This window comes from Solanum lycopersicum, chromosome 12 (genome assembly GCF_036512215.1).
Source record: "Solanum lycopersicum chromosome 12, SLM_r2.1".
Taxonomy (NCBI): domain Eukaryota; kingdom Viridiplantae; phylum Streptophyta; class Magnoliopsida; order Solanales; family Solanaceae; genus Solanum; species Solanum lycopersicum.
In genome coordinates this window covers 8,049,319-8,075,915 of record NC_090811.1, presented here as the reverse complement: position 1 = coordinate 8,075,915, position 26,597 = coordinate 8,049,319, and the positions used below count along the sequence as shown (strand labels likewise).

Below are 26,597 nucleotides of genomic sequence, written 5' to 3'. Positions count from 1 at the left end.
TTTGCCTACTCTGGCCTCGTTTGACCTCTAAAATGGGTCGTTTTGATGGTGGCGACCAACTGGCTCTATAGATAAGGTCTTAACGGGCGTCTATGCAAATTTTTGGCAAATATCACGTCGAAATTTTAGATCACCAAAAAAGATGGTGAACTATGCACACGAAAATTGATAGAATGGGGGGTTTACCTTCTCTGGGCTCGTTTGACCGTTAAAATGGGCCGCTTAGGCCATGGTGACCAACTGACTTCGAAGATAATATTTTAACGGACGTTCAAAAAAAATTTTGGCAAAAATCATGCCGGAATTTCGTATCACTAAAAAAGATGGTGGACTACTACGCGAAAATTTGTGAAATTGAGAGTTTATCTGCTCTGGGCTTGTTTGACCTCTAAAATGGGTTGTTTGAGTCATGCTAAACAACTAGTTTCATAGATAAGGTCTGAACAGACGTTCAAGCACATTTTTCAACAAAAATCACATCAGAATTCTGAATCACCAAAAAAGATGGTAGACTATAGATTACAAAAATTGACAAAATTGGGGGTTTACATGCTTTAGGTTCGTTTGACCTCTAAAATGAGTCGTTTAGGTCATGGTGACCAACTTGCACCATAGATAAGGTCGTAACGAAAGTCCAGGTAAATTTTTGATAAAAATAACATCGGAATTTAGGATCACCAAAAAAAATGGTGTACTATAGCACACAAAAATTACCAAAATTGGAGGTTTACCGGCTCTAAGGCTTGTTTGACATCTTTAATGGACCGTTTTGGATGTGGTGACCAACTTGCTTCATAGATAAGGTCTTAACAAACGTCCATGTAAATATTTCAGCAAAAATCACGTCGGAATTTCAGATCTTTATAAGTCTCATGGACTATAGCACAAGAAAATCGACCAAATGGGGCATTTACCTACTCTGGACTCGATTGACCTTGAAAAAGGGTCGTTTTTGCCGTGGAAATCAACCGGCTCCAAAGCTAAGGTATAAACAACGTCCATGTATTTTTTGATAAAAATAACATTGGAGATTCGGATCACCAAAAAAGGCGGACTATAACACTCGAAAATCAGTAAATTCGGGTTTACCTACTCTAGGACTCGTTTGACCTCTAAAATGGATTGTTTTGGCTGTGGTGACCAACATGCTCCATGGATAAGATCTTAACTAACGTCCTATATAAATTTTAGGCAAAAAATACGTCGAAATTCGAGATCAACGAAAATTCAATGGATTATAGCACGTGAAAAATAGCAAAATAGGGGCTTTACTTCCTCTAGGGTTTGTTTGACGTTTAAAATGGGTCTTTTTGGTCGTGGTGTCCAACCGGCTCCATAGTTATGGTCTTAACAAATGTAGAGGCAAATTTTTGACAAAAAATCGTCGAAGTTTCAGATTACCAAAAAAAATGGTGGACTATAGCACACGAAAATTAGCAAAATGGGGGTTTACCTGCTCTGAGCTCGTTAGGCCTTTGAACTGAGTCGTTTTGACCAACCGACTTCATATCTAAGGTTTGAACAGAAATAAAGGTGATTTTTTGGCCAAAGAGACATCAAAATTCTAGATCACCAAAAAAATGGTGGACTATAATGTACGAAAATTAGCGAAATTAGGGGGTTTACCTATTGTGGGGTCGTTTGACCCTGAAAATGAGTCGTTTTGGCTGTGGTGACCAACCGACTGCATAGGTAAGGTCTTAACTGACGTACATGTAAATTTTCGGCAAAAAAAAACATCAAATTCTAGATCACCAAAAAAAATTGTGGGCTTATAGCACATGAAAATTGGCAAAATTAGGGATCTGCCTACTCTAGGACTCGTTTGACCTTGAAAATGAGTCAGTGTTGTCGTGGTGACCAACTAGCTCTATAGATAAGGTCTAAACGGAAATTCATGTAATTTTTCGGCAAAAACACATCGGAATTCCAAATCACTAAAAAAGATGGTGGACTATAGCACTCGAAAATCGATAAATGAGGGGTTTACCTGCTCTTGAGCTTGTTTGACCTTTAAAATGGGTTGTTTTGGCCGTGGTGACCAACTTGCTCCATTGATCAGGTCTTAACTGACGTCTATTTAAATTTTTGGCAAAAATTACGTCGAAATTTTGGATCAACAAAAATCTCATGGACTATAGCACACGAAAATAGCAAAATAAGGAGTTTATTGCTCTAGGGCTCGTTTGACGTTGAAAATGGATCATTATGGCCATGTTGTCCAACAAATTTCATAGCTAAGGTCTTAACGAACGTAAAGGTAATTTTTCAGCAAAAATGACGTCGAAAATTTAGATCACAAAAAAATATGGGGGATTATAGCACATGAAAATTAGCAAAATGGAGGTTTACCTGCTCTGGACTCGTTTGGCCTCAAAAATTAGTCGTTTTGCCCGTGCTGACCATTCGACTTCATATCTAAGGTCTTAACAGACATAATGGTAAACTTTTATAAAATAGGCGTCGAATTTTTGGTGTCACCAAAAAACATGATGAACTATAGCACAGGAAAATTGGCAAAATATGGTTTACTTGCTTTGGGCGTGTTTGACTTTGAAAATGATCATTTTGGTCGTAGTGACCAATCGACTGCATAGATAAGGTCTTAACAGACGTCCATGTAAATTTTCTTCAGAAATCACGTCAGAATTTCAAATTACCAAAAAAGATGATGGACTATAGCACATGGTGAGGGTTTTACCTGTTTTGGGGACGTTTGACCTTAAAAATGGGTTATTTTTGTCGTGGTGACTAACAGGTAAGGTATTAATGGACGTACATGTAAATTTTCAACCAAAATTACATCGAAATTCAAGACAACTAAAAATCACAATAGCACATGAAAATCGATAAATGGGGGGTTTACCTGCTCTGTCTCGTTTGATCTTGAAAATGGATCGTTTTGACTGTGGTGATCAATCGGCTTTATAGCTAAGGTCTTAATGGACGTACATGTAAATATTCAGCAAAAAAGACGTCGAAATTCAAGATCAAAAAAGATGGTGGAGTAGCACAAAAAATTGAGTTTACCTACTCTAGGACTCGTTTGACCTCTAAAATGGTTCGTTTTGACCGTGATGACCAACTGACTCAATAGATAAGGTTTTAACGGATATCCATGCAAATTTTTGGCAAAAATCATATCGAATTCGAGATCACCAGAAACGATGGTGTATTAGCACATGAAAATAAGCAAAATGAAAGGTTTACCAGCTATCATTTGACCTTGAAAATGGATTGTTTTATTGTGGTAACCAACTAACTCCATAGATAGAATTATAATGGACGTCTATGTAGTTTTTTGACAAAAATCATGTCGCAATTTTAGATCATAAAAATCTCATGGACTATAGCACACGAAAATTGATAAAAAAAAACAGTTCAATTATCTAACCTAAAGAAACTATTAGGTTAGCTCAGCAAATCTAATATTAACAGAACTAACCTCCATGCTTATCATCACTATCAATATGGCTAAAAATCGACTACATCAATTATATAACCTGAAGAAACTATTAGGTTAGCTTAGCAAATCTAATATTAACAGAGCTAACCTCCATGCTTATTCATCACTATTGATATGGCAAAAAACGACTACGGGTATGTTTGGTATGGAGGAAAATGTTTTCCTAAAAAATGTTTTCCTGGAAAACAAGTGAATTTTTGACTTATTTTCTCATGTTTGGTTGGTGAGTAGAAAATATTTTCTGGAAATGATTTAGTGTTTGATTTATGAATGAAAAATATTTTTGAGAGACATCTTTTAATTTTACTAGAGTAAAAAATAATTTATGACATGAAAATATTTTTTAAAATCAAAATTTTTATTTTTTGGAGGGTGGTGGGGGTGGGGGGAGGGGGCGGGGGGGGGGGGGAGGGGGGGGGATAGGAGTGAAAAAATAAAAATTTGAAGTTGATAGTATTGTTAAAAAACAAAATAATTTTTTTGGGGATTGGGTTTGCTGGGGGCTGGTAGGGGGGCTGGCCGGGAGGGGAGGGGTAGGAGTTTAAAAATAAAAATTTGAAGTTGAAAATATTTTTAAAAAGCAAAATTAATTTTTTAGGGACGGGTTGGGGTTGGGGGGGCTGGCCGGTGGGGGAGGGTCAAGGATCAGGCGAAAAAAATAAAATTTTGAAATTGAAAATATTCATTTAAATTTATGTTTTCCCAAAAAAAAAATGTAATTTGAAATTAGAGGAGAGTTATGGAAAATGTTTTCCTTAATTTTTGAAGGAAAGTCATTTTCCTTAATTTTAAGGAAAATGAGTTGATTTGGAAAACATTTTCCGAAACTTTTGTCCCAACCAAACATGAGAAAATTGAAAAACATTTTCCATAAAATGTTTTCATTCGTACCAAACACACTCTACGTCGATTACGTCGATTAAGACTGGGTTAGCTCAACAAATCTAATATTAACTGCTCTAACTATGACTAAGCCTTAATCTAATATTAACAGCTCTAACTATGACTAAGCCTTAGATGGGAGTCCCAAAACCGACTACGTCTCCCATCTCGGGTGCTGGTCAAAAAACTCAAGCAAGAAATGTCGAAAAACGACTAAACACAAGAGTTCTTTTTCCTTGATACACCTTTGAAGACATATATGTTAGATTTTCGGACTATATGTTAGGTAAGCCTTTCAAAAGTGATGAAGCATTTTACGAAATTTTAACAGTTTTAATACAAGAAAGAATAAAAATAACATTATTCTACAATGGTGAGACTTCAGACAGAACACTACAAACTCACTACATCAATATAACCTGTTTAGGAAACACAGGCAAGACCTTCGTTTATCTTAGTAAACTAACTCAAATAGTACATTACAATGACTCTCAGTAGCGGAATATCACTCTATACTTATGTTTAGGCCTCTAACATACATAAGCCTGCAACTGTTTCAGAAAAAATTAGGAACAAAGACTGATAAAATCGATGCCTAATTTGCACAATCAAGGCAGTTATTTTCTGCAACTTCAACAAAATTGTCACTATCATAACGGTATACATACATATGTGTGAATCTTATCTCTCCATCTAATGCAAGAGGAGGGAGTTTGTTCTACAAGCCTTCAAATCTAACCTGAAGAAACTATTAAAATATCGATATGCTGAGGAAAACAGTAGAGAGGACTAGTACGTCAATTATCGATTCAGCCTCCTGAGCTTTTTTATAGAAAATCATGCCTCACTTGACTCTCAACACATCTTAAGCCAACAGCGGATTCAACTGCATATTAAAAAGATCTGCAAGGGATCCACGTACATCCATCTGAAGTAGAACAAGACAGTTAGCAATTTGGAATGACAGGAAAAAAACGATTAATAGCAATTTCTAACTGCATATTTGTTAAAAATAATGGCCAAAACTCCATTATCTTTAGCTGAATAAAAAATCATTTAAGCCTAATAATAGACTTTCAGCTGTGTATTTCTTCTCGATATGCAATGACTAGTTGTTTCAACTGTTTATTTCTTTCTCAAGCAAAATTTTTTGTTTTGCTAATTAAAAAAACTTAGCCTACATAAAGGCGTTCAAACAAATTCACCTGGCAGGGTCTCTCACATCTTGGGCATTGTCCAAGGGGAAAGGAAGGAAGACGGTAAATCCTATCAATAGTCAAGTCCAGGGGGGATAACTAAAACTACAAAAAGTTTCAGGGGTATAACTAAGACTACAAACAGTTTAGGTTAGCTGATCTTTCCAATAAACTAAAACAGAAAGGGTCCCATTACTTGCGATGTGGAGAATGATTTCACATGCAACTGGTACCCATTATCCACGATGATTATAGTCCCAACTAGTATGTCATTACCATTGCAAAAATACACTTCATACAAAGAGCTACTATTAAGAAATTAATTAAGACTTCTTTTGTATATTAACATTTTAGGGAAAAGATTACCTGGTCACAACACACAAGTTTAGTAATCAAAGGATAGAACTCTCTAAGATGACTCCTGAATATTTGGCTGTTCATAGAGCACATACCCCTCAGCACCTGAAAGACAATTCAAATAAAAGAATGCATGAGAAAACCACCACTGCAATTCCTAAATCTAATAGAAATTAACAGAAAATGAATGTACAGAACTCAGAAATGTGACACAAACCCAATTCAAAGCAAAAAGTACCATCAACGCACCAGTACCTCCTGAGTTTATAGTAATAATGATGTGGTAGAGCAGGTGTTGGAGAGGGTAATAAGGAGAAAAACAGATTGAAACAAGAAGTGAGAGTTTCAAGTAGCATACTGAAACTTCAATATGATTTTGAATAGTAAGTCAGGAACAGGGTGATTCAACCCAAAGTGGTCTCTGTCTTAACAATAGAACACTTTTCTGTTATTGAAAAATGAGAAATTTGTCTAGAAGGAAACAATAACCAAGAGAGATTTGTGAGATTTCTAAGGCTAAAATATATTAAAGGGAATGATGCTAACAGAGACTGATGGTCAATTGGGTATAACATAGTCATGAGCAAAGCATTCAGCTTTGGTATGAGAACCAGCATCTTCCAAGTTTGTGTTGATTGATGGAGTCGATCCCCTAGCAACCATCACAGATTTGTACAGCATAAACTATACCTTGTTGGCTGAAATAATAAATGCCAAATTTCTATATTGAATGTGAAACTAGCAATGAAGCCATATGCTACAATCGTAACACATGTTTTCTTGTTCAATAGTGTGACCTCCTCATCTAAAAGCTTAAACTATTAGTAGGAGACACTCTTCTTATTTAATATTTCTCAACATACCTCACATGAAAGCCAAAATAGTGTGAAGAAATGCTGTTGTTAATGGTGGCAGTAAGATTTTGAGCCTAAAACCTATATCTGAACTGATACCACGTTGAATTATGTGACCACCTCATCTAAAATTTAAAACTATTGTAAAGGAGACACTTTTATCTGTTCAATTTAACAATATGTACCCTCTACAAGTTCCAAAGGGGAAAAAAAGAAAAGGCTTACTAGAAGTGAGCTACCAAAAAAATATTTTGATGATTAACTGAAATAAGTTTTTTATAACCAAGAAATCCCCGAGGGTTAGTGGTGCAAAGTTTGAAACGCAATGTATAATGAGCACACACCCTACCCTCTCCACTAAAGTACCATGCTTTTGTCCGTGACAGGGTTCGAACCCGTGACAGGCACCTAGAACACTCATCACAGCTCTTACCACTAGACCAAAGCCTTGATGACACATTAGTTAGTTAAAGGCAGTAAAAGGCAATAAAGACAAAGCTAGACAAAGCTAGAAACTTTAACAAATCATGCACTCCCAACCTTAACAATGATTGGAGAACGCAATTCCAGAACTTGATGAACATCCATATTAGCACTCTCTGTCGTGCAGGACTGGAACTCAGATGCCTCCCTCAGAACCTGTCCACAAAATGTCACCAGTTTCTCTTCTGCAATTTGTTGAAACTTATCTTCTTTAATTGATCCCTGCTCTTGAAACTTATCACTAGAAGTTGCATCATTATTTATGAAACTATTTCCACTCTGAGCAACGGTAGTTTCAGTTGATTCTTCCCTTACAGAATTGATCCCAGCTGTCGTCTTCTGTAAGATATCAAGATAGATGGAAGTTCCTGCTAATTCCTGGCGGAGAAGATTAAATGGTGGCCTGTGCAACAATAAGGTAAATCAAACACAACTTGGAAGCAATTTGAAAAATATTGGTTTTAAAAAGTGGAGAAAATTGAATCTGTGGAAATAACATAGCAAATGATGCCAACCTTTCAGCAGGTATTTGGCGCATCCGCAATCTCAGATTGGAATACGAATTATATGATGCAGCAAACTCTAACACAGAGAACAAGATGTCCATTATAGTTATCTTGTGTGTTGGTTTTAACTTGTTCCAGTATTTCTTCTGCATTTTTGAAGCACATCAAAAAGGAGAAATAGGAAGAGCAGAAAAATATTTACAAAGTTGCACTATAATGTTAGTACGATGAATAGAATGGCAAATGGAGCAAAGATCTTAAATATAGAGACTCGCTCCAAAAGAAACTTTTAGGCAACAGCTATAGCTGCCCATGGGACACTCCACCAAGTTCAGGATGCAGTACATTCACAGTTTTCACATTATATATTACCAAGATCAGAGAAGGCTTACAATTGCTCTTCCTATTTTTTTGTTGTCAAAACTCTTGGGCAGTCACTCTGTTCAAAGCTCTTCAAAGTGAAATGCTTTTAAGTTTCTTGTTCCGTCCATTATTTTAATTACTACTAGCAGAAGACATATGTTGCTTTTAATTTGTAATGACAATGTCAACTTTAATGATTTACCAGATTGTTTGAATGTAATATGGCTTATCTAGATTAGTTTACCAAACCATAACAATTTTCCCCATCCAGACATGTAATCTCAATTTCACCCTAAAACTAAGGACTTGTACTTTCATCATTCCTCAGGGAAAAAAATAATCTGAAAAATAATCCAAGTAGAAAACCTTCACAATTCCATACAAAATCAACTATTACAGTAACAACAACATACCCACTGAAATCCCAGTAAGTGGAGCCTGGGAAGGGTAGAGTGTACGCAGATCTTACCACTACCTCGAAGAGGTAGAGAGGTTGTTTTCAAAAGACCCTCGGCTCAAGACATCAAATCCAAAAGTAAAAGAAGAAGAAAATAATGAAGAAAGTATAACCGCTAATAAGAAAAGTAGGGTACAGTCAAAAAGAAAGAAATAAAGAAACAATAATAACAACAAAATAGTGTGGTCGAAAACACAACACAAAATATGGCAAGAACTACAAAGGTACTACACTAACAAGCCTAACCCTACGCACATCAAGGCAACACTCACCCCAACTAACTTTCTATCCTAATATGCAACCTCCTTTTCTTCCTATCTAGAGCCATGTCCTCGGCAATATGAAGTTGTGTCATGTCCTGTGTAATCACCTATTCCCAACACTTCTTCGGCCTACCTCTACCCCTCTGAGTACCCCCTACAACCAACCTCTCGCACCTCTTTACTGGGTGTTAATCACCTCCTTTGCACATGCCCAAACCATCTCAACCTAGCTTCCCTCATCTTGTCTCCTACATTATCCCGAATAACTTCATTCCTAATATTGTCGCTCCTAGTATGCCACAGATCCATCTCAACATCCTCATCTTCGCAACAAACATCTTCTGGACATGTGAGTTCTTGACTGGCCAACATTTCACCCCATACAACAAGCAGTCTAACCACCATGCTATAAGACTTACCTTTTTAAGTTTAGGTGGTACCCTTCTTATTACACAAAGACTCTAGAGGCAAGCTTCCATTACATCCATGTCGCCCCAATGCGATAAGAAACATCATCGTTGATGTCCATACTACCCTGGAGTAGGGATCCAAGATACTTAACACTCTCTCTTGGGATAGCCTGTGTGGCAAGCCTCACTTCCACATTTGCATCATCCAACTCAACAATGAATTAGCACTTTAAATAATCTATTTTAGTCTTGCTCAACCTGAACCCTTTGAACTCCATAGTCTCGACTCCAAACCACCAGCCTAGCATCAACTCAGTCTAGTGTCTCATCAATCAAATACTATGTAATCCGCAAATAACATACACCAAGGAACCTCCTCCTAAATAGACTGTGTCAACTCATCCATCACTAAGACTAATAGAAAAGGACCGAAAACTGATCCCCGATGTAGCCCTATCTCAACTAGGAAGTGCTCCAAGTGTTCTCCCACCGTTGACCGTTCTAACCTAAGTCTTAGCTCCATCCTACATGTCTATTATCGCCCTAATAATATACACCATCATAACACCTTAGCCTCCAAATACCTCAAAGAGAACATCTTTCAAGACTTTGTCATAGGCCTTTTCAAGGTCAATGAACACCGTATAAAGGTCCTTCTTCCTTTCCCTATACTTCACCATTATCTGCACAAGGTAAATGGCTTCAGTAGTCGAACACCCAGCATGAATCCAAATTGATTCTCTAAAACATTCATAGTATGGCTTAGCAATTTGATACCCCTATAATTATTACAATTTTGGATATCACCCTTGTTTGTACAATGAAAACACAGTAGTCCACCTCCATTCAGTCAACTATAGCCATGTAAAATTGGGTAATACTCAGTGCGCACAAGCTAGCCCAAATACCATGGTTATTCACATAAACAAATGGAGTAATACTCTAACAGCATTATAGGGTATATCCCCAAAATAATAAATGACGGAAATATAGCTATCCATATGTGTTCGGTTATTTTTTATGAAAAAAAGGAATAAGTTATATTTCATGAATTATAAATTTATAGGTGCATGCAACTTTTTGCTAACTTTCGGCATAATTTGAAGATTCTGCACAAATGCCCACACCCATTTAATATAGGCACTTCAAGCCAAGTGAAGGAACCATGTTAGTTAGTAATATATCATTTTTCCATTTAGGTATTGCCACTTTCAGTTCAATTCAGAGATACTTATGACTTATTCTCTGATTTCTTCAATAGTTTCCAATTGAACACAACCCTCTTATGGTGTCACATATTGGATAAGAAAAATCAATTCTATCACATTTACTCATTAAGGGAAAAATTAGAAAACAACGTCATTATTCTTCAACATAATATTTCCATCCGTTTCTTTATTGACTTCCCTAGTAAAATATGAAAAAATTATCCTTAGCTATTCACAAGCGGTCAGATGTCCATCCCAAAAAAAATAGTAAAACAGCATATCAACATATCTGTGCTCATAAAAATAACTAAAACAGCTAACTGTTACAAATGAGGTCCTTTTATATATTGAGGGTCACTTTGAATACAGAAGCTACCATTTTGAATCATGTAAGGCCCCTTTGTCATCTATAAGGAGTCGTTGGGTATAAGTATATTAGAAGAAATAATGCATGCATTAGTTTTGTATATTAATAGCACCTTGTTTGGTACACTTACACAGCCTATGAAAACCCATGGTATTATAATGCAAGGGACTTTAATGCATGCATTAGCATGGTTAAAGACCCAATTGCACCTAAAAAAAATATATATTTTCTCCACATATTTGTGGAGGGTATCTTTGTAATAAATATTTTAAAAAAAATATTATGCAACAACAAACCCAATGAAATCCCACAAGTGGGGTCTAGTGTGGGTAGAATGTAGGCAGGCCTTACACTACCTCGTGGAGATAGAGAGGTTGTTTCCGAAAGACCCTCGGCTCAAATGCAACAATCCCAGATACAAAGTAGAAAATATAGCAAGTCACAAAAGTGCAAACTATAAAGTCTACCGGAATGGAGCAACAATCAACAAAAAAAAGGTACAACAACCGAAACACAATGAACAACTTACTAGGATAGATTATTGAAATTTATAAAGAATATCAAAACAAGAACTACATTAACACAACCAGTGCAATGGCAAACACCAACTACCCAAAGCAAGACAACACTACACTACCTACTAATCATCTATCCTAATACGTGTCCTCCATACCTTCCTGACTAAGGTCATGTCCCCAGTAAGCTGAAGTTGCGTCAAATCTTTTTTAAAATTATGCAATGCATACTATTTTTTAATACACCAAACAAAACTAATACAAGCATTACTAATACACTCTATTTAGCATTATTCTTATACTCCCTACCAAACGACCCCTTAAAGTTCTCTGAGCCACATAAATGTTGATAGGGGAAAAAATAATAGTAGCAGACGACTGGTAAAAGTAGGATCCTTTACCACATTATAGTCAACTAACCATCAAAACATAGGCCTTACCAATATCAAAAGCTATTGCAATAGCTCCAATGATTTCTTTGGAGCATTAGATAGAGAAATTTAGCACTGCAGTTGAAAAGGACGAGCAATACCTGAATGCTATCAATTGCACTGAGAAGTAACAACTGTGTGATGCATTTGCTCCTAATAGTAGCCAACATTGAACTTTCATCCTCGTCTTTTGCTTCAGGCTCCGCATCATCAGCTAATAGCTATACATTAGATAAAAGATCAAACAAAAGAAACACATCAAAATAATATAAAATGATGTACTAAAATAGGTAATGCAACCTTAATATTGTAGCTCAATAACAAATGCAACAAAGATATTCACCAATTACTTTCTTAAAACATTGATGATACAAGAAAGAATATCAACAAGACATCCATTATTGGAAGTATTCTCTTTAGATAATGTGAGAAAAGAAAAAAAATCGCCTTTTGCTGGATAGTTTTTGAAACATTAGCATCATCCTATTTTAGGTAAGGATATCACTATAATATGCACTCTTAAGAATTCTCTTGTTTCAAATGAATATCATAGTTTGACTAGAAAAAGAATCTTAATTAACGCAGTAAATGAACCAGCTCTTTTGTATTATAAGAGTATATTAGTGAATAAATGATGACTAATTTGCCAACTTACACAAAACTGCATAATTAATTATCTGATAACGCGTCATCTTGGTATAGCAATAGCATATGACTTCGCATTTAACAGAGATATATTCACATGCGAATTAACATAGCAACCAACCAAAAAATGAATTATGTACCTAATACGTTCTTTAGTTTATAAGAGAAGGAGTCTTTATTTGAGAATTCTATGAAATCGTAGGCAACAGCGTTCCCAAATTTCTGGCAAATGCATTTTTTTTCTGGGACATTTCCAACTTACGTACAACAGTTAGGACAGCAAATCAACAAAAAATCCTGCAATACCTTTGACGGTGAAGTTGGTAAAATATCAGAAGCCTGAATCTTTGGTTTAGAGGTGAAACTTCTGATGAAGCGGTTGTCCATCATATTTCCCATAATTTTCTGACCTATTGTTTGACTACGGTCAAGACCTTCTGGAACAGTAGGTTTCTCAGATCTCCCAGATGGTGAGGGCATACCTACAAAGATTATTTTCTTTAATTATTTGCAAGCAATACTCGATAGAGAAAGAATAAAATGATTGAATTTCCTCAGCAGAAACCTCCAGTTTCCTCCAAATCAGCAGGACGCTCTGATCCATGAGTATCCTCCAGCACGTCTGATGAATGGCCACCATCATTTCCATTTTCAGTAACATTATGCTGATTATATCCAGCAAAACTCAAGATTAGCAAAAATTAAAAATTCATTATCAGCAAATGATCTCAATTCTTATTTCTTACCAGTGCGGTTTGATGCTTTGAGTTCTCAAAACCCAAATCATTCAGAAGCTCAAGGGGTTGGGTTGCATATGAAGCATTTCTGAGACACAAAATAGATCAACCATACAATGAGAATAAAATAGTCTACCAGAATGATCGAAAGAACAGACAACTTAATAAAATTAGAATTGCACCTTATGCTTTCCAGCAAGGTATCCCAATCATTGTAACTAAATTGGTGTCCACCAACTTCAATAAGATGCACCAACGCACCGAGAGAGATTGCAACTACAGACTGATCAGATTTTTGGGCACAATCTAAAAGCAAACCCAGCAGTGGGGGTAGCATGAAACACACATTCTACAACCAAAATACTCATGAATTAGAAATTTTCAAAACCTCAGAAAATAGAGATTGCAATACTTTTTAAAGAATCACATAATCAATTCCACAATTCCTCAAGAAACAAGGGCATGACAATCTGCTTCCAACTGCCAAATATAAGACATAATCTGCTGCAGTAGGCTTCTCGTAAATAAAATTGTTATTTACAAATTTACAATCTTATAAATCCTAATAAAACCACAGGTTGATTAAAAATTACAGATGGCCTGCATACACAATACACACAGTGATAGTGGTGCACCTTCTAAGTAAGTCTCTAAAACAAATTTCACTATTGGGGATGAACTGCATAACAGAGGATTCGTATGCGCGATACATGTAAAGCTGTACTTTCAACATGAGACTCCTTATCAAATTCCATTATTGGGTATGAACAGCAAAATACAGCAAAATCAGGGGGCAATATTTGTGAGTTACACTTCAGAAGTTCAACAAACTGGAATTTTAGGTGACACAACATACATAATACAAGTAAACCATGAGCTCAAAGTGATCTAGGACTTGGCCTCATTCTTCAGCCCGGGACTGTTGCTCTTGCAATCACCAAGCATGGACCAACACCACAACACCACGCTACTGATGAAGTTATCTTTCTCATCAGGTTCTACATAGAGATTAAAATTTCTAAATTTTGAATATGAGTTGTGTGCTATAGGGAGTTACCAAAAGCAGTAGATGAAAAAGCCTTCGAAGACTATTAGAGGGAGCTCAAGTATGAATAAAGGAGTTTAAAATCCGGCTAGTATTAGAAAATCTTACTTACTCCCTCTGTCCCAGTTTATGTGACACCCTTTCCTTTTCAGTCCGTCCCAAAAAGAATGTAACCTTACTATAATTAGAAACAATGTAACTTTAAAATTCTCCTTTCACCCTTAATGAAATGATTTACAACCACACAAATATCTAAGAATTGTTTTAGACCACAAGTTCCCAAACTCTTCCTTTTTATTGTTAAATACCGTGCCAAGTCAAATGGTGCGACATAAAATGGGACAGAGCGCGTATCAGAAAAGACGGATATTGCAGTGGCATGAGTGGGAAAAGATAATCCTTTTATTCTAAATTAACTATTTTGTCTATTTTTTGGGTTGTCCAAAATTTTGCCCACGTAACCAAAAATAAGTACCCTACTTTCCACTTATACCTAGATACATCAACTTAATATGGCCCATATCCCTCCCCTGCTTTAAACAGAGAACAAGTGAGAAAAGAGAGCATCTCTCTTTTCATGAAATAATCAGCAATAAGATTACAGCACCAGAAGCGGAAGGAACTTGAGTGTGATATTTACCTATGATGGGCCTCACACAAAAGCTGGAATTTGCTTTTACCTGATCTATTAACATTCAGTGCCAAATCCAAAGAAACATGTCTAATTGGTTGAGAGGTAGCAAATACCTATGGACACGTGAAGTTTAACAAATATAATGACCATAAGCATTATCACAAACCGTAGATTAAGTCTTGAGAAGTTCTTATCAAGATAGAAAACTTGATTTTGATAAAAATAAACAATTCTTTCTAAACCGTAAGAACCAATAGTTACAGCTCCATGACACTCATACCATCATCAACAAAAGAGAAAAGTTAAACCTTCTTATTCAAATTCATCTTCAACAATTTTTCTACCACTTTGCCAAAGCAATCCACGATATTCTACTATTTGGATGGAAGGGAATTGCAGCAGATGTATTAAATTACTTTAAGTTGTTTCCTTTCATCAGAAACCTTAGATTAACCAACACTTCAACAGTAAGTGAAATCGCTTAAAAAACAACATTTTCCCAGGTGAGGGGCGTAAAAAGGACGAGTATCAAGCAATCTATGTTCGCACGAGTGGAGGAGGTCCACCAGATGGGTACAATGTACATGAATTGACACATTAGCTTAGTTTTTTAGACCAATTGGCACACTGGTTTAGTCTAGCAGTTCCAAATGTAACTACCCCCGATGCTGGTGTTAGGCAACAGCTTATCAAGCAATTCAGATAATTGATTACACCATAGAGCAAACATCCAAATTGGAGAATGCTAGACAAAGAATATGATGCAAGTGCATGGTTATAATAGTCAAATAATTGATTACAAAGTACTTTGATTCACACACTAGCTTGGTTTTGTAGACCAATGGGCACATTGGTTTAGCCTAGTACAGTTGCCAAAGCATACTGGGAAGTAATAAAATAACACAGACAGAACAGGGGAAACACCCCCACATAGTAAGATCTGAGGAGATGAGAAACAAGTCAGAAGATCACACTAAAAGCACGCCCATAGCCCCATACTATCACACATACGCAAGTCATTAGGCAAATAATTACTCTACAGCAGGTCGGGAATTGGACTTAAACTCATCATTTTTTAATTATTTGAATTTAAAACAGATAGTATGGATCAAATAAGGAAAATCTAGCTTTCAAAAGTAGAAGCTAATTAACACATTCCTTATCAACCACTTCCCATACCTTGTAAAAAGTGTTGAACAGGTTGCACAGCAATTGGAGTGAATGAATGCTACTTTCACGTGGCCATTCATCAGTAGAGCTCAGGTTCTCTTTTCCAGCATGTCTGACATGATCAAAAATCGGAAATAGAACGCGGTGAAAAATGTTCTCCCAAAATGTGGATGAAAATTTGCCACCTCGTTCGTTCAGCAAATCGAACAGAACCTCAAGTGCACAGTTTCTAACCTCTGGTCTAGGATCAGAGGTCAGATCAGAGAGACCGGCCAGCATTGGGAACCAAAAATGCTCTGTGACGTCACACGTCTCATCTTCAGTAGTGTCAACTGGCTTCAGAGCACCACCAGGTATAAGACCCTGAAATTCATTTTTACACTGAATAGATCAGCAAAATCTTCTGCAATTCCTTTAGGGGATAACAGAGCCTTAACTATGTAACTGAATGCCAGATAGCCAGCATAAGGATGGTAATCGGAAGTAAGAGAAGATCTCTACATATGACACCTAAAATAGTCACCTATATATCGCATATATCCCATTTGTCAGAGTTAGATATACCCTGTTTATATAAAATTGCTAGATTATCTGGGGCATTCCATTATAGTGATTCTCGCAAAGTTTTCAAATTTAAGCTTAGTTTACACATTTGCTTGGGTTCCCACCCCCACCCCACCCCCCACCCCCTACTTCGAAAAGCAACTGTCATGAAGACATAAACCATAAACCATACATGGCATACTAGGGATACTAATTGAAAATAAAGTAATGAATGAAGATGGAATTGACAAGGAGGGGAAGCCTCCTCAACTAAGTGAGACCCAGCCAACAAACCTCTGCAAGACGATCCTCGCATATACGGAGTAGTGCAATTGCCTTCAAGCTGATTCTGTGGGAGGTCTTGTTATTAGCAAATCTGATTAAGCAATTGACACAGTCCATGAAGCAATCTCCAACTACTTGATCAAAGTGCTCCAATATAACTACAACATTATTTCAACATTAATACAATCACTATGCCTTCTGCAGTGGAATCTGAAAAGTGAGAAACATGCAGAAGCAATTTTTAAAATGAAAAGAGCTCTCCATACCCTGCTCAACATTCTCAAAAGCACTCTCAACAATCGACTCTAGTTCATCATCTGCGGCAGCTGTGAATATCATGAACACACTTCGCCAGCCAGACTTAATACTTCCCACCTTCGACTTTATCATCTGCTACCATGCAGGAATCAGTATATTTCCCCCACACAAAAAAAAAAGTAACTCAAGAAAAGGTAAGACGCATACGTACTTGCACAATGCAATCCACAATAAGTCTCCTTATAGTTTCACTTCGACTGCTTCGCATAAGAACGACAAATGGTTTTAAGATATCATTCTGGAAGGTAAAATTGGCAAGTTCAGCACGCTCCAAATACTTCATACCAAGTTGCCGAAGAGAATCTATGGCATACATAGCAACTTTCTCTTCAGGATGGCTCCCAGCAAAAATAAAATGAGTAGCCAGAACAGACCATATTCTTGCCCAAACCTGGAATGTCATTTCAGACAAACATCTTAGGGAAATGCAAGGTGGTTATCATCAATAAATTAACTCACTGCCACTAACAAAATTATGCACCACCTCATACTAGTTATTGATGCTAAGCTGATTCCTATTGTACCACAAGAGATGCAGCTCCATAGCCAAATGAAGTTCAACGAATTAGTAATTCTAGTCATCCAATTAGCTATTGGAGGTGGAAACGCACTCACTTGGGTGCAAAGGTTCTTAATGTGATCCAGCAAATCAATAACATTGAGAAAAGAAAGCATCAGAGAAATCCATAGAGAAAATTGTCACGCTACAAATAATAAATTAATCAGTAAGACTAGTCATCCATGTAGCAGTTTGAGGTGGAAAAGCACCCATTAGGTGATGACATTCTTTATGTGATCAGTGTTGTCAAAAGCAAAAGCGCAAAAACGCTCTAAAGCTTGTTGGGGCTTTAAGCGCAAGCAAAGTATGGGCTTCAATGAAAAAAGGCGCAAAGCAAGAAAAAAATTATAAATATATATGTTTAGTCCAAGACTAATAATTATAAGCATGATGACAAATATGTGAACAAATAAATTTAAAAAAAGGCAGGATAAAGTTAAATATCAATTGTTCAGTGTCATATCTTCAGAAAGGCTCATTGGCAAGGAAAAATATGCCTTAGAACCTTGATGACGACACTGAAGCGCCTATTAAGCAAGTTGAAGCGATCAACACGTTTAGAGCCTTGGTTCAGGGCTTAAGCGCACCTTTCATAACATTGTATGTGAGCAAACAAATCAATAATATTGAGAAACACAAGTATCAGATAAATCCATAGAAACGTCTATCACAATACACAGAACAAATTGTTCTACCTAAATCTTTCTCAAAAAATTGTTCTATCAAAATACTAATTGTTAATATACCAATGATATCAATATTAGCCAAAATTAAACAACTATAAGTGGGAAGAGCATGCCTCCCTCAAGATTCAATAAAAACTATTATTTCAGATAACTTCACGCTTATTAAAAAGTGTTTCTCCACATCATTTTTAGTTTACTTCTTTGTTCCATTAATCAAAAGAATTGCTTCCATTTCAAGTGGATTCCTAGCTAAACATTTCATTACAATTTTTGGCTTCAGATGAGTCATGCCTGACAGTATCAAGGATGACTGCATTAGTTGGATTGCTTGGAAAGTTGATAAATTCACCAGACAAGTTTGAGATACGATTCCTGTTAGTACTTTTTTGGTGTGTTTGGAATGAGAGGAATAGAATATTTTTTGATGCAATATCAACTCCAAACCACTCCCGTAAGGCTAGATGTCTTTCAGATTTATGTAGTTGGGATAGTCTATCACCTGTAGGTTCTCATTAAAAAAATTTGGAACTTATTAGCTCTGTTATCCTTAGCATGGCTCTCATTGTAACAGAGATGACAATCTCACTCTTTTGTAACTATTCTGCCATATGCATCTTCTTGATGACATTTACATTTCTACTTCATCAAAAAAATAAAAAAGTTTTTAAAGTAAACCACTGAATTAGAATAAATAAGAAATACGATTGAAATTTCATGATGGCATATATTCGAGTGAGCTCCACTTTGGCACTAACATAAATCACCTGCAGGATAAAACCTCCCAAGACACATCCAAACATCATAAAACAGTCAAATATATATTCATTTTTAAATAAAATATCCAGTAGGCACCAGAGTAGATCTACAGTAAAAATAAAAAAGAACAGTAGACATGAAAACGAACATCACAAGAGACATTGAATTTAAATCTTCTAAAACTAAGAAGAGTAATAGACAAGTAAAGAATAGATAAGAACTTTGCATTTATGAGTTTATAAAAAGGCTGACTTTGTTAGTTCTCCCTCTTAGTAAATCAAGTACGAAAAATAATTCCACAAGCACAGTAAATTTCATATTTGAAATACATTAAGTTTGCAGTGAGTATGACTATCCCTCGAGCCACAATTAGAACTACACTAGCACTAGTTGTCATAAGTGTTGTGTAGCACTAGGCAACAAGAGGTAAAGAGATGGATAACTAAATAATATAACCAAATCACTTATCAGGTCAACGTTAAGAATTTACCCAACACTAATATCATTTGAATGGGTGGAGCAATTACCATTCGAATGCGGGCCATGTTGTAATAGCTGATCTCAACAAGTTTTTGCAAGCTGAAAACACGTGCAGGATATTGTCTTAATTCCTCAGCTGAGACTTTACACAAACCACTGAAAAATTCAACCACTGATTCACTGGGCAATTTAACACTATTCACGAATACTTGCTCGGTAGGTTTTCCAGTCAACTCTCTAAGAGATTGAAGCAGAGCATCTCTGGAAATTTGGTTAGATCCTTGCATAACTGTTGAAGCCATTGAAGGATTAGTTACTATAAACTCAAGCCGGGAAATGCACTCAAGCACCGCGATCCATGTGTCTTGCAAAGCTTCAGCATCTGAATCACATATAGCCAGAAGGGTCCGTAGTGCTTCCACATTTTTACTTTTCATATCCCTTGGTACATGTAAAAGATTAAGTCTGCAAAGAAATTGGTAAGGTTGTATCAATCTCTAATCGGGAAAGCATAAATTTATCCTCATCCATCACCAAACCCCTGCTCCAGAATAAAAAAGACAAAAGAGCTAACTTTTCGGGAAGTAAATACTAAAATGGTCCAAATCGCTTCAATTATCAGAACAGTTTATTGCACTGAAAGAGTGAAATTAACAGATATGCCCAAAAGATTACCTAAGAAGAGTTGTCAAAAATGCATATCGCATGGTGTCCATCCCGAGAACATGTGTGATGTGTATTCCAGCTTTAAATCCTTCCATGCACACGCTAACCCGTGCTTTGTTATCTCCTTCCTCCATAAGAACAGCTAAAGTGGCAAGCAGTGGCCATCCTAGAGCTTCAATCATTGGACGTACAAGTTTGGTATTGTGTGAAGTATAAAAGACTCCTCTTTTTCCTCCTTGATTTCGGAAAATAGCCTGTGTCTGCTTGATGATAGCTTCACTCTCGGATTTTGGGTCAACTGAAGATCTCCTTCTAGGCTGTGCAAGGTTGAGGATATTGACAAGACGTCCTCTCTCCTCAGCTTCAGGCTTCTGCTTGCTACTTTTTGCTAGGCCAACAGGATCATCTTTCATCTTTATCTCCTCTTGAACAATTGAATCATAGATCTCCCCCAGCAATTCCTTTGGAGCACAATCTTCTGCTTCATCAGTTGCATTTATACGTATAAAATCATCCTTCGACATTTTTGGCCAGACCAATGGGTTGTGAGCATCTGTATTCAGCATTATAACTGCATATGCTAGAATATATGCTATGTCTGCATTCTTGAATAAGCCGGGATTGTCCGCACAGTAACTGTTAAAAGAATAGTGTTCAGCCCAAGCAATAGACATTGTTATGAATGATGGATTTGGATTACCAATGCAAGTGATTCAAACATCATTTATTTCAAAACACCTAATACAGAAATCAAGTAGCTAATGATATAACAGTTTCTAATCCTCGTCTACATTGAATAGATTTGATCATTGGCACTTACATCTCTCCGATTTTTTGCTATTCAACATGACATAAAATTAAGATATATGCTTGTCTACAAAAATAGTTCTAATTGTTGGCCCTTATTTCACAAAGGACAACTTCAACATATACGTTTTCCAGCAGCAAGCTTTTTTTCTTTTGATACAAGAATAAGTTTGTTACTAAGGCAAATGAGATCCCACAAGTAGACAAAGGTACAACTCCGCCCAAATGAAATTCGTGTAACATTTGAAGTTAAAAAGGGGCAGATTTCCACTTGCTAAAGTCAATCTACACTATTTCCCAACCATACTATCATCATTCACAATGATTATTTGTCTGAGGGTTATAATCAATCTAATCTGTCTGTTATTGTGCATACCCTAAGCCCAAAGATATGCAGCACTATATATTTCATCACTATTCAGTGGATGCTCCACAATAACAGCATTAAAATACTGCTGAATGATTTAGTGCTTGTCCTTATACTATTTGTCTGGTGCACTATACAGGACCCCATGGATCAGTCTATTTGAGGACTCAGACATGATGCAGAAGGAGATTCACTGTTATTAAGCCAAAGAGCATGAGTGACAGAGATTAATCATGTTCAAAGACTCTCAATTACTCAGCTTTTTGTTTATCCTCGGCACCTTCTATCTGGTTCATAATATTTTCATATGTATTATGACAAAAGGACAATATCTCAAAGATTAAAAAACGGGGACAAATTTCCACTGGTCGGCAAATGTGTGCATAAGGCATAGACAGAAGGACGACATGTCAATGATTTTGGGAACATTAAATGAGTACCTACCGCTCTGCAAACTTTTCCATAATACGATCTATCTTCTGAGCTTCCCCGGGAAGCCGGAACCCTTTAAGAAATTCACGAATTGCCAAATCAAATTTCATTCCAGAAAAATTCATAGAGTCAACATAAGCATGCATGACAGCCACAGGAAACTCCTCGTGCTGACCCAAGTAGTCACCAATCATAGCCTGAAACTCCAGTACAGTCAGAATTTTTATACAAGTCAATTTAGAGAGGCAAAAGAGGAACAAAACGGGCATAAATGATATTTCACCTTGTCCAAACTAGGAGAACTTTTGAGAAATTGAGCAACCGAAGTTGGTGAGTTCTCAACCAGCCCATTTGATATTAGATGTTCAATTCCCTTTGTAGGTTTTCGATTGAACTGCATTATTTCGAAGAAACCAAACATTAATAATACATCCCAGGCACATACAGTAAATAAAGGCAGCACCAACCAGATACTTTATCCAAATAGATAATAAAACAGAAGAATCAAAGACTGATAATTTCCTCATTTTCTATGAGAATGGGTCAAAAAGACATACTTCAGAAATAGCTGCTTCAACAGTAGATTTGTGGGCTTTCAGTTTCTCAAAATTACTGGCTGAATCATCCACGTCTCTCATCTTATCAGAGTCTCCCTTAAAAGTTTCATCTTCAGAAGACTGATTCCTGTTGCTCAGCCTTTCCAACTCTGACCAGCGCTTCTCCCATTCGACAAGAGATTTTAGCACATTTACAAGACACTATAAAGGTCAAGAGCAGCACAAAAGAAACTGTAAGGGTGAAGTATAATATAGAAATTCCAACAAAATCTCAAGAAGAGGGTATTTTAAAGAGATGCCTGAAGAGAGGACGCTTTGATTGACGCTATCTGGGATGTCGCAACTGAATTTGGCTCAGCACTTTGCATTCCTTGTGCAATTTTGGATAATGTGGTAACCTATAAGTAAAACAAATAGAGAGGGGACATTTAGGTCATACAATAACCAAGATATTGCAAGGCCAACCCACTGCAGAGAGAGAGAGAGAGAGAGAGAGAGACCATTCGCTCAAATAAGTTAGGTGCTTGAAGATCACAATCATAGTTCACATAAAGGTCAACAAGCATCTGGGAATTCTTGCAAACTTTCTCTAGCATCCTGCAAAGACAGTAATAACAAAGATTGTAACGTTTCTGTTCTAGCTTGCATGAATGCAGTGATTGACACAAGTCCAGGGTAACCATCTACGCAACTTTGTTTGATAATACCATGAGATTCTCTTAATTTTTATCTGGGTTCTTAAAAAAAAGAGCTTAATTTGATAGCTCTAAACAATTTAATGCTAGTGTGGTGTCATCACTTCCTTTATGATGGTGTGTACTAGTCAGCCTGAGTACATCACGACTATTCCACTGAATACTTGCTATCTCCCACCCGCACTGCACAGTGTCGGGTTACTATGCCACCAAAGATTAGGCAGATGCAAAGAAATCACCAAGGGTTTGCTTTGCCTTCAGTGGAGCTTCGAACCTGAGAGCTCATGGTTATTCTCCCGCTTCATTGACCATTAGTTTTCAAAAAAATTTAACAGTTTCAAAAAAAAAAAAAAAGAACTACAAAAAAGATAAAGTTTTTTACGGATGACACCCAATCATCTATACATAAAGGAACCACTTGGATGCACCAAGAAGAAATAAAGGATAAGAGGTTATTCCTCAATCATGCAAAAATTCATCACATATTTCTTATTTATAATGATTGGCAGCTTGTTAGTTTTTTATAAGCTTAATTTATAGAAAGAGAGGAAAACAGAATAGATTTCCAAATAAAGATGTATCAATTATTGCCAGACAACCAGAATTCAGTTTATCCATATACAAGATCAGCTCATATACATAGCCAGATATCTCCTGTTAGCACCAACATACATAAAACAAATATCATGAAGGTGCAAGGAGTTCTCCACTTTGCCTAAGGCTCCCGTCCTTCTCCCTCAAACTATCCATGAGGTAGCATGTGAAGCCAGTCAAGAATGAATTTCTCCAAAATAACATTAAGGAAGGGGTCAATATGGAGCAACCATCTAATTTTGTACCCAAGCAGAGTATGGTATAGTATGTCAACACAGACTGTCACTTTATGATCTGAAAATGTCTCCACTAGCTTAGGTTGGATGTTTCAATTCTGTAGGTCAGCATTTTGGATTGGTCGATATTAAGTCATGACATTTTGTTCTATACCAATGCTCTACACAAGGTTGGTCTCTAAGCGGATCCATTATGATGAAAAGGATGAGCTTCAAGAGACTGATTCGGGGTTCTTACAGAGTGGAACCATGCTGTACCAGACATGCAAAAGTAGCTATCTGGCACATTAGGAAGGAGTTCTCATCTGAGGAAGGCGGATGATAGGATAGCCATATGTCATTCAAAACTCAAACTTATCGTATACAACTCTTATCTACGAAAAACCTTGGCTCTTCTCCTTATGCACTCTTCGCTCTAAGACAATTACCAGGGGATCTACCTGTTGGAAAGACACAATTATCAGGGGTGCGCTTTGTGGATGAGAGCTATTATAGAAGATGACCAACAAAGCATTCAGACACTAGGTCTCATTTGTTATGCACTTATTTTGGTCTGAATAGGTCAAGATCATAAAGATCTTGCACAAAATCTTAATATCATGAAGAGGCATTTTTGTGCAGATAATTTTCACCACCACTCTATTCACAATCACCAACCACCACCACTACCAACATCTACCCTCACAACCACAACCACCTTCATCAACCCCCAACCACCTCTGCCATCACAACCACCAGTAGCAACCAACACCGCTAACAACCACTTCTCTCAGTCGCTAAGACACTTACCACCTCCATCATTATAATTATATCCACTGCCACCACCGCCATCACCGCCATTGAAAACCACTACAACCATTGGGGTCAATCCTCACTACCAACCAGCTCCATCATCACAACTAGTACCGCAAACCAACACTGCTGCCAACCACTACACTCAATCGCTAAGACACTTACTACCACCATCATTTTAATTATATCCACTGCCACCGCCACCGCCACCGCCGCCATTATCAACCACTACAACCATTCGGGTCAATCCTTACTACCAACATCTCCATCATTATAACTAGCACCGCAACCAACTACCACCAACACCACTGTTAACCACCACACATTCTTCAACCATCACCATCACCACCAACTTCTAACATCAACCACCATCACCACTATCAACCGCCACCATAGCATTAGTAACTATAACACCAACCACCCCCACCCTGACAATTATCACCACCACCACCACAAACCATCTCTACCATCAGTAGCAAACATAAACATTTCATGGGTTGATCAAATAATGATTTTATTATATATATATATATATATATATATATATATATATATATATATATATATATATATATAATTGCTTTTATTTGAATTGTATATTTACCATGTTTAAAAATCAACAAAGTATGCACATTTGAAAAACCAACTGTCTTAATCATTCAGTGTTCAGATTTAGAAACAATATCTTAATCATTCAAATGTACATTCAGATGTCTTAATCTCAATGCAAAATAATGAGGCCTAAGGCACTTCACTCACTCCAGAGAGGGACCTAAGAACAACTTAAGTACTTTTTTTGATATGGTAAAAATAACGCAAGTACCTTTTGGACATATATATCACTCATACATCAGGTGTGATCATCTCATCAAGGAATATGTCCCAATATTGTGAATGAAAAAAGCATGACTGAGTATATCAATTGATTCACCCTAATGACAAGCTATTTTCAGGACAAGAATCTTAGTTTAACCAAGATGCTATAGCAGATTAGTTGGTAAGTTGAACAAGTACATCCCCGAATATCTTTTTTACTTTTCTTTAAAATTAGTGAGGTCGGTCAATTTTTGCAACATCACCCTGATAGTCCGTAGGATGCAACGTAACATCCTTCAAATGTATCAATAAAGTTCATGAACTACATAAAGATTGAGAATATTGAGTATTTCATGTAGTTCCATGGGACTCTATTACTTGGAAAAAGCAAAAGGCACGGTGGAGTTAACAAGCACAAAGCTATATAATGAACTATGTACATTTTAAGCAAAAACAATACCGTGGAACACTTGTTTTTGCATTCAGGTCTGTGCCATCCAGTGGACGTAGAACAATTAAGGGGAAGAAGATACCAATTTCACCCTGAAAATCAAATTTTAATTTGCAACCTCTCAAATTTTGAAATAGATAGCTAAATCTCAATAGAAGTGTAAACACTGTGTACCTTGAGACATTCCCTAAATCGCAATAATAGGACTGAGAAAATTCCTGTAGCATACTGCCAAATTATGTGGACAGTTGTTAGCGAGTTAAGAATCTGAAGAATTCCAAAAGAATATCAATAACATGAGTGTATAGTTTCAGAAAGCAAAATTACTAACCTGAAATATGGCAGGTGACTGTGAAACTGATGCTTTTAGTAAAACATATGAAAGATAAGCCTTGACGGAGTCCATAAACTGAAAGTTTTTCGTGAACGAATCACTAACTCCCTCCAAAAGACCCTGCGGTTTGATTGAGAAAAATATTTTTTTTAGTAAGTAAGCAAAGTTTCATTGATTGAGACCAGCGCTAAGCAAATGCTGGTGTAAAACACTGCTAAGGTTTTACATGAATAG

The 26,597-nt window shown here is 36.7% G+C and overlaps 1 protein-coding gene across 1 annotated transcript in view; it reads right to left on the bottom strand.

The window, feature by feature from the left end:
• Window positions 1-4,660: 4,660 nt before the first annotated feature.
• The window catches only part of LOC101256162 (brefeldin A-inhibited guanine nucleotide-exchange protein 5), a 38,043-nt gene continuing 16,106 nt past the window's right edge, over window positions 4,661-26,597 (bottom strand). Inside the window, exons 12-34 of the mRNA XM_004252107.5 lie at window positions 26,361-26,483; window positions 26,204-26,257; window positions 26,039-26,121; window positions 22,946-23,042; window positions 22,745-22,843; window positions 22,446-22,646; window positions 22,172-22,282; window positions 21,901-22,085; window positions 20,292-20,918; window positions 19,664-20,081; window positions 17,287-17,526; window positions 17,084-17,207; window positions 16,827-16,975; window positions 15,999-16,352; window positions 13,323-13,489; window positions 13,150-13,228; window positions 12,969-13,068; window positions 12,710-12,885; window positions 11,860-11,979; window positions 7,754-7,890; window positions 7,296-7,641; window positions 5,911-6,006; window positions 4,661-5,276 (exon numbers count right to left, since the gene is read on the bottom strand). Coding sequence (XP_004252155.2) covers window positions 5,214-5,276; window positions 5,911-6,006; window positions 7,296-7,641; window positions 7,754-7,890; window positions 11,860-11,979; window positions 12,710-12,885; window positions 12,969-13,068; window positions 13,150-13,228; window positions 13,323-13,489; window positions 15,999-16,352; window positions 16,827-16,975; window positions 17,084-17,207; window positions 17,287-17,526; window positions 19,664-20,081; window positions 20,292-20,918; window positions 21,901-22,085; window positions 22,172-22,282; window positions 22,446-22,646; window positions 22,745-22,843; window positions 22,946-23,042; window positions 26,039-26,121; window positions 26,204-26,257; window positions 26,361-26,483 — 4,149 coding nt within the window. The 3' untranslated portion in view covers window positions 4,661-5,213. The remainder of the gene's footprint in view (window positions 5,277-5,910; window positions 6,007-7,295; window positions 7,642-7,753; window positions 7,891-11,859; window positions 11,980-12,709; window positions 12,886-12,968; window positions 13,069-13,149; window positions 13,229-13,322; window positions 13,490-15,998; window positions 16,353-16,826; window positions 16,976-17,083; window positions 17,208-17,286; window positions 17,527-19,663; window positions 20,082-20,291; window positions 20,919-21,900; window positions 22,086-22,171; window positions 22,283-22,445; window positions 22,647-22,744; window positions 22,844-22,945; window positions 23,043-26,038; window positions 26,122-26,203; window positions 26,258-26,360; window positions 26,484-26,597) is intronic.